The following is an 8,916-nucleotide window of genomic DNA, read 5'->3' on the forward strand; positions in this document are numbered from 1 at the left end:
AAAGAGTAGAACCCTCAACTGCTCATATTTTGAAGAAATAATTTTTAAAGTGATGAAAGAAATCGTCAAAATTGGTGAAGATCTTCCTTCTCTTACTAGCTCGGAAGGAAATCTAGCCTTATTTCTTAGAGCTAAAAGGTTTGGTAAGAACAAAAAGGTAAAAGAAGACCTTCAAAGAAGAGAGGACGTCAAGATCCCGACACAATAGCTGGTAAATCTTTAAGAAACCTCAAGAGTTAGGGTGAAGTTGGGAAGGAGAGACATTGCAGAGCTTAAGGACTTCTATCTCAAAGTCAATAAAAGGAAGGCTAACCCCAACTATGTGAAAAAATACTCATACATGTACATAAAGTGACGTTTCGACTTGTCATTAAGTCGGGGAAAATAAATCCTCTCCTCATGATCGGCAACTATAATCTCGTACTTCCTCTCATCCTCTCGATTTTCACACACCCTATGATGCCTACGAAGAGTCTCATCATACTCATTATCAATAACAAAAATGGGAGTAAGCACAGATATATCTATCCAAGTCAGGTCGAAAGGTACTTTAGAAGACATATTGTAAATTACTAAATGAGACATCAAAAATTATACCTACAAATACAACAAATATAGAAAAATCGTCACAATAGCTCAGGATACCAAAGAAGCTACTACAATAAGTCGAGTCGTCAACAACAACAACAATAGTTTATAGAATCTCATAGACACAACAATCACCATCATATTATCAATATAGAAATGGTGTCATCTTTAATAACTAAAATGACACCAGTTGGGGGCAACACAAGCATAAATATTTCACATTCAGATTCATTAGCAACAGTAACAAACAAAGACTAGGGCCAAAGCAAAATTTCCAAGACTAAATCTCATTTTCAAAAGCATTTTCCAATGCTGATAAAAACAAAAAAGGTATCACCTAGAACGCAAGAAAGAGAGAACAGAAACTCCAAAAGGATAAGACAACCAACCTTGAAGAGAGTGCGAGGTAGAGGCGGTGCACAACAACATCAAAACACGAACGTTCCTCTCCAACGTACGAGCAAAATCTTTAAGCCTCAAGATAAAGAAATCTTGAATACAAGAGAAAGTACACGAAAGGAAGTTGAATGGATATGGAAAAGAAGTCGAAGAAATGGCCAATTGTTTCGAAACAAGAAGCAAAAAAGGAGAAAGAAGAAGAATTTGGGTATTTATAAGACACAAAGGGCAAAAGGGTATATCCACGCCCCTCGTTAATGATGTGTGCAATTTCCAAGGAAACTGCAAACATAACGTACGTCGTGCCATAAAGGAATACAGCATTTCAAAGTTTTTGAAAATACGTCGAGTATCCGACCTACCAAAGGCGGTATACACGACGTGGGAAACTGAACTACAAATGCTCGAGTCTAACCTTATAAAAGCTCAGGCTCAAGTAAATGTACTATTCATACCATGACCTAAAATAAAACCAGGCCCAAAAAGGTTAAAAGTCCACCTAATAAGGGTGGCCTTATCTACTTCTACCAGACCTCATAGAGGTCGGGTGTGATGACGGTAGTTCAGCCTTACTGAGCTAAATAAGTAACTAACTCCTAAGATATCTCCCACATATCTAGAAGGAAGATCTCAACAACTTTCGTAGAAAAACGAAACGGTTATCCACCATCAAAGGTGGAACTACACTAAAAAGTGGTTATCTATTCTACTATAAATACACTGACACACTCATTCAGAACCCAATCTACTACAAACATGCCTAAATCCTTTGCTAACTTAAGTATCAGAGTCTCTTGCAGGTACCACCCCTACCTCCTCACGGAAACTCGGACGGCGGTACCTCGGCTCCAGCACAAGTCGAACGCTGCCTCAGAAGGTGTCTGGACCTCACATTCAGGCCTGAATAACCGTTTTAGGTAACCCCCAGAACAATATTGATACAACAAATACTTAAGACGAAAATTGGACTAAACAAACTTAAACATGCAATGAGAAGAAACGAATTGAAAATGCTAGAAAACTAGAAATAAAAGATGAAATGATGAACAAAGCTGAAAACTAAAATAAAATTAAAAGAACTAAATTAGAAATGAAATGTTAAAAAAAAAAAAGAAATAAACATTTAAAGAATCGACTCTTAACACTCACATGCACTTATCCATGATCTTTCTTTGCATCAGTGTGATTGAAACTTTTGTAGAGCTTTAGTGTGATTTTGTGGTGCTGAATAAAAGTCCATTTTCAGTTTCTGAGCCCTCTATTTATAAAGAAGAGAAAATTCTTGGTTTATGTGATCTATTTTAGTAGTTATATAGGATCACCCACGTTCTTCTTTTTACTTGCTCTAAGGACATATACCCAAGAGGAAATATATATGCGACAACCACAAGGTTTTAAAATAGGTGGCTCAAAAATTGTGTGTAAATTGACTTGGTCGTTCCATAGGCTGAAACAAGCACCCAGATCCTAGTTCAATACACTAAAAGCGGATTTATATGCTATGGGATTCTCTTCTACCAAGTCTGATGTCTCTCTGTTCTTCAGACACACCAAAAAGCTACACTAGGACTTCTCAAGGAGCAATTGTAGCGCTGGTACATCATTTGTACTCTACCTTTTCACTTAAAAATATGAGATTTTTAAAGTACTTTTAGGGATTGAAGTTGTTAAAACATCATCTAATAATTTATTGTTAATGCAGCGAAGTACATTGATGATCTACTAAAGAAGGCCAAGATGGGAAACTCAAAAGTAGCGCCTACTCCCATGACTTTAAACCTGAAGTTAACTTCTAGAGATGGGACACCTTTTGAGCATGTAAGTTTGTATCGATCCATTGTGAGCACCCTTCAATACCTAACCTTCACCAAACCTAAAATTGCTTTTTGTATCAATAAAATTTGTCAATTCATGCAATGTTCTCTTGACAAACATTGGAAGACAGTAAAATACATTATCAAGTATCTACAAGGGACAAGATCCCTTGATTTATACCTTAAAAAACTTCTTAAGCTTAGCCTTATAAGATATACCAATTCTGACCGGGCTTCTGATATCTAAGATTGAAAATTTACTATTGGATACTGTATTATGTTTGACCAAATTCTGTGTCTTGGTGCTCTAAGAAGCAAACTGCAGTCTTTTACTCTAGCACGGAAGCTGAGTACAGAGGCATTGCAAGTGTGGTAATGAAATTGTTATGGATTGAAAAACTTCTTGCTGAAATTCACATTATTGTACCCACATCGAATGTGTTGTGACAATATGGGTGTCATACTTATATTTGTGAATCCTGTTTAGTATTTTTTATTAAAACATTTTGAGATTGATCTCTCCTTATTTCGAGACCATATTGCTAAAAAAAGAATATATTTTCATCATATTTCAAGGGATGTCCAAATTGCTGATGTTATGACTAAGACAATAAATTTTACCAAGTTTATTGAATTTCGCTACAAACTCAATCATTGAGTTTAAGAGAGGATCAAAGGATAAAACAGTCAGATGCTAGTTAGAGGAAGTTAGTAGTTAGTTAGAATTTGTTAAGTGAGTTATTAGTTAGTTATTACCGGTTGCTGGTATAGCAAGTTACAAGCCAAAGTGTGTATATATATACTCTTGTAAATAACTAAAGATGTAGAAAGCAATAGCAGAAATCATAACCCCTGATTCCAATACTCTCATCTATTATCAAACTCTCCAATCTCTCTTACAAACACCTGAGCCACTAATGCCATTTCAATTATTATTATTATTATTATTGTTATTATTATTATTAGGGTCTAAAGTTAGCGTCTCATGTTTGTCTTATTTTTAAACTGTTGGATAATTTTTTTAAGGATAAAGTACTAGGTCTTTAATATTTAGATTAAATTTTAAGAGGTAAATACTAAGTCGGTATCCGAAAAATTTTGACGTTGATAAAATAGTACCTGACTTTTGTTATTGACAAAATAATCTTTAAAAGATTTTAAAATTTGACAAGCGTGTCTCCGAGTTTGCTGGAGTAAATCTCCGGCAAGCACAATACTGACGTGACCACCATGTTTTGATGACCTGACAAATCACCCCCAAAGCTCCCTCCCCAACGCACATTCCCTCCCATTCCCTCTTTCTCTCCCCGTCGCAGCCCCGATCCCCAATGCACACTCCTCCTTCCTCTCCCTCCCTATCGCAGCCCCTCCCTTGATGGTTGAGGTTGTTGTTGTTGTTAATGTTGAAGTTGTTGTTGATGCGAGTGGTGGTATTGAGGGAGGAAGAGAGAGTGTGTGTTAGGGAGAGGGAGTGACGGAGGTTGTGGTTGCTGTTGATGTTGAGGGAGGGGGGCTGTGATAGGAAGGGAGAGTGTGCGTTGGGGGGGCTGCAATGGGAGGAAAAAGGAAGGGAGAGTGTGTTGGGGAGGGGGCTTTGGGGTGGTTTGTCAGGTCACCAAAACACCGTGGCCACGTCAACATTATGCTTGCTGGAGATTTGTTCCGGCGAGCTCGGGGACATGCTTGTCAAATTTTAAAATCTTTTAGGGACTATTTTATCAATAACAAAATTCAGGTACCATTTTGTCAGCGCCAGAATCTTTCAGGTACCGATTTGGTATTTACCTTTAAATTTTAATTTGATCTTTAACGTTTTAAATATTCTATTTTTATCCCAAAAAATTTCAATTAGATTTAACGTGGTTCTATCGTTAAATTTGACACTAATAGTTAATATGATGAGTGACGTGGATATTAATAATATTATTAGTTAAGCCATATCTTCTTCTATGTGTTAGAAAAAGGGCAATTTACGTATTTAAAACATTTGGAGAAAAAGTTTACTTGATTACAACTTTTCAAAATACCAAACACAATTGCAACTTTTCTATTTATATGTAAACCGCGACACCCTGACGCGATTAAACTTTGCACGTAAACCGCTACACCCTATCGCGGTTTACGTTGAATGGCGTGCATACAGAAACCGCTACACCCTATAGCGATTTTAAAGGAATATGCAACATGAAAAAACTGTTGTAGCCTGCAGTAGCGGTTTCTTAACAATGTGGCTGTTTGGAAAATGCCTATGAGTGTGTTTGGCAAAAGCGTTGGGGAAAAGAGAAGCGCGTCTCAATCTCTTTAATGCTTCATTTTTATGTTTGGCAACTTTTTATCCCTTTCAACTCTGAACGCACGTTCACGTAAAGCTAAAATTTGTTACCAAACATAAAAATGAAGCGTTAAAAAGACTCAAATGCGCTCCTCTTTTTCCCAACGCGTTTGCCAAACACACCCATAGGAGCCACATTGTGAAGAAACCGCTGCAAGTTACAGTAGTTTCTTCATGTTGCCTATTCCTTCAGAAACCGCCGCTACAGGGTGTAGCAGTTTCTGCATGCACACCGTTTAATGTAAATTGCGACAGGGTGTAGCGGTTTACATATAAATAGGAAAGTTGCAATTGCGTCTGCTATTTTAAAAAGTTGTAATCTGGTAAGTTTTTTCTCCAAATGTTTTAAATACGTAAATTGCTCTTAGAAAAATATAACTAAAATCTTCTTATAATACTTTTTCTCTTCAATTTTTTTTTTTGTACAAAACTTTAAATCTTAACAATCAATTATAACAATTCAAAATAAAAAAAAAATTATATTAATGATTGTTGGTAGATTGATTTTACTTACATTCTGAAATTAAATACTATTAATTCTTTAATATGCGAATTATTTATATCAAATTTAATGATAGGATAACATTCAACTTATTTAATTTTTTTTGAAATTAAAATATGACATTTGAAACGTTAGAAATCAATTTGAGAGAGATTAAAATAATACTTTATTTTTTTTATTGGCTTTACTTAATCTCTTCTAATTTCAAAAAACTACTTCACACACACAAAAAAAAAAAAATAGGAGCAAAAAATTATATGATATTTTCAAAAACTTGGTTGAAAGGACAATTGTACACAACATTAATATTTTACAGTACTTTTGTTGGTAAACTTATCCATCAAAATAACTTTTGAAGATACTAGATAAACTTTTATTTTTTCTAGTTTTCTTTGTGTATATATATATTTGTGAATACTTTTGTATATATTAGAAATGACGTTCTTAAAGTAAATTTGTCATTTTACCTTAAAAAAAAAATGGGTGTTAGAATTTGATTGGGGAGAATGTTTTCCATCCACCACCTTCCAGGAACAAACACACAAAAAGCAGAGTTACTGTAAGATTATTGGAATTGGAAATTAAATATAAAGATGGCGGGGTCCTCTTGCGCACATAGCTTAATGGGGAGTTATTGACTTTTTTGGATGACACTTATCCACAACATGCCATCACAATTTGCAATTTGCAATTTGCAATTTGCAAACCTAGCTAGCTAGAAACATGTCCACAACCTCTGTATCCAATTTAGCCCATCACGTCCCTTTCAACCCCACTCCATGTTTTTCTTTTCCTCACTCCTCACTCCTCAACCATCTCTCATCTTTATCAATTATTCTTAATTTTCTATTTTAATTTTTAACATCAACAATAAATATACTCGTAAAAAATTAAATTATTCAAAATACATTTGCTAACCTAATTTAATATATGAAGATTTATTTTCTCGGTTTTTTAAGTTTTACTAGTAGTATTGGTCAAGAATCAAGATGAAATACAAGAAAGAAACTATCGAAAAATAATTTATAAAGGTAGAAAACGAATTTGATAGTAGACAAAATTTGCGGCACAGAAAGCGACAAAAGCAGGAGAAGCAAGTTGTGTGTGGTGTCATGGTGTGTGCACATGAGAGAGACGAATGACGTCAGCGACGGGACTTATTTAATTAGAGAAAAAACTGAAAATATTAAGCACGTGATAAAAAAACCACCAATGACCAAACTGTGCCTTGCAATTTACACATGCGAAGCTTCATAGAAGCTTAGTTGGCGACCATCGTAAAAATAAAAATTAAAAAGATCTATGGTCTACATAGTGAATAAAAAAAGTTTCATGTCCAAGTTCACGAACCTTGCACTCCTATATATACCCGTCTCCTTCTTTCCCTTCAAAATTCGAATATTCAATACCCACAATTAAAAAAAAAAAACCTAATAACACCTTCCTTAGCTATCTCTCCTCTTTATTATTTCTTCAGCAGATTCAGTTATAACTGAAAAACAAACACACTAACAAGAAAAGAAATGTGCGAACAAAGCAGTTACGAGGCCGATTTGGCGCTACTGGACTCAATTCGTCGCCACTTGCTGGGAGAGTCCGACCCTTTTATATTCGGAGCACCGAATTGTAATTCGGGTAGCACACCGGTTTTCTGCAGGAGCTCCAGCTTCAGCAGCTTGTACCCTTGCCTGAGCGAAAATTGGGGCGAGTTGCCGCTCAAAGAAGACGATTCAGAAGATATGGTGCTCTACGGCGTTCTCCGCGACGCCGTAAACGTCGGTTGGGTCCCTTCTCTCGAAGCCGGATCACCCGAATCCTTCTCTTCGGGTTACTTACCCGACGTAACGGTTAAATCAGAGCCGGATGTATTGGTGCCAAGCTTGCCGGAGCCTGTCATCTCCGCCGTCGTAGCCCCGATTGAAGAGAAGCCTACGCCTGTTCCGGTTCCGGCGAAGGGGAAGCACTACCGCGGAGTGAGGCAGCGACCGTGGGGGAAGTTCGCGGCGGAGATTCGCGACCCGGCGAAAAACGGCGCTAGGGTTTGGCTCGGAACATTCGAAACCGCCGAAGACGCTGCTTTAGCTTACGACCGCGCCGCGTACAGAATGCGCGGGTCGCGAGCTCTGTTGAATTTCCCACTCCGGGTAAACTCCGGTGAACCCGACCCCGTGAGGGTGACGTCTAAGCGGTTGTCGCCGGAGCCTTCATCATCGTCGGATAGTGTCTCCACGACGAAGAGGAGGAAGAAGACGGTGGGACCGAGGGTACCGGTGGTGACAGGTCAGGTTGAGATGAAGACGGGGCAAGTGGGAAGTCAAGTGGCGCATTGTACACGTGGCGAGCAGTTATTGGTGAGCTGAGTAGTGCAACCACTCACTCATCACTATTCACTAAAAATAATACAGTTGGGCCAAGATAAAAAAGAAGATGGATTGAGAATTTCAGATAGTGACTAAAAGAGTTGCAAGGAAACAAATGGGATAAGTTAAAAAGCCATGTTTGGTAGAGAGCAAGTAGGGCTCCATTTTTTTTGTTTTTGAGTTTTGTAAATACAATATTTGTTATTTCTTTGTTCAACATTTTGTGTATGAAATCAATGAATCGCCTTACATTGCATGAAATTAAAGCCTTTGTTCCCTAAATAGACAAAAAAAATACTAGTATTAGTTCATGTTCATCTATAAGGCAAGTGGCAACACTGGCAAGATAAGACTTTTCCGTTTTAGGTGATTGAATAGTAATTAGATAAAGTAGTCATAGTATCCGATAAATACAAAATGGAAAAAAAAAAAATGAAGAGGGACAAATCGGAGAATCACCAAATCAGATACCAATAATTGCGAGTGAACCCAATTTGGATGGAAGTAACTGAGTGAGGTAGTGCTTACAATTATGCGTTCCGTACCAAAGGCTTTACTTGAGAGTTGAGACAAAATTTAGGAAAATAAGATGCCATTCACAAATTGTGTCGAACAATTACAAGTTTTAATGACGAAAAGATATAGACAAAAAAAAAAAAGAAGGAAAAATAGCATGTACAATCGCTCTCTGAACTCATGATCGGAAATAAATGCGAGCTCTAATAATTCTTTAGGAATCTTCTATTCTTAATTACGTCGGTATTTGATTCCACTTGCACTTGGTTTATTTCGATAATAAGTTGGAGCATTTGGTTTGTTAATGGAGTTTAATTATTTTCATATTGCGTTGCATTTTTTTTTCACCTCGAAAAAAATTGCATACAAAATCTTAATTTTATAATTATAAATATTTGATTAAAA

The 8,916-nt window shown here is 36.7% G+C and overlaps 1 protein-coding gene across 1 annotated transcript; it reads left to right on the forward strand.

The window, feature by feature from the left end:
- Window positions 7,013–8,264, forward strand: LOC107642587 (ethylene-responsive transcription factor 2-like). The gene is given in 2 exon segments (XM_016345984.2): window positions 7,013–7,942; window positions 7,945–8,264. Coding segments are annotated over 2 exon segments (894 nt in total). The 5' UTR covers window positions 7,013–7,158; the 3' UTR covers window positions 8,055–8,264.

The sequence above is a fragment of the Arachis ipaensis genome, chromosome B05 (genome assembly GCF_000816755.2).
Source record: "Arachis ipaensis cultivar K30076 chromosome B05, Araip1.1, whole genome shotgun sequence".
Classification (NCBI taxonomy): Eukaryota; Viridiplantae; Streptophyta; class Magnoliopsida; order Fabales; family Fabaceae; genus Arachis; species Arachis ipaensis.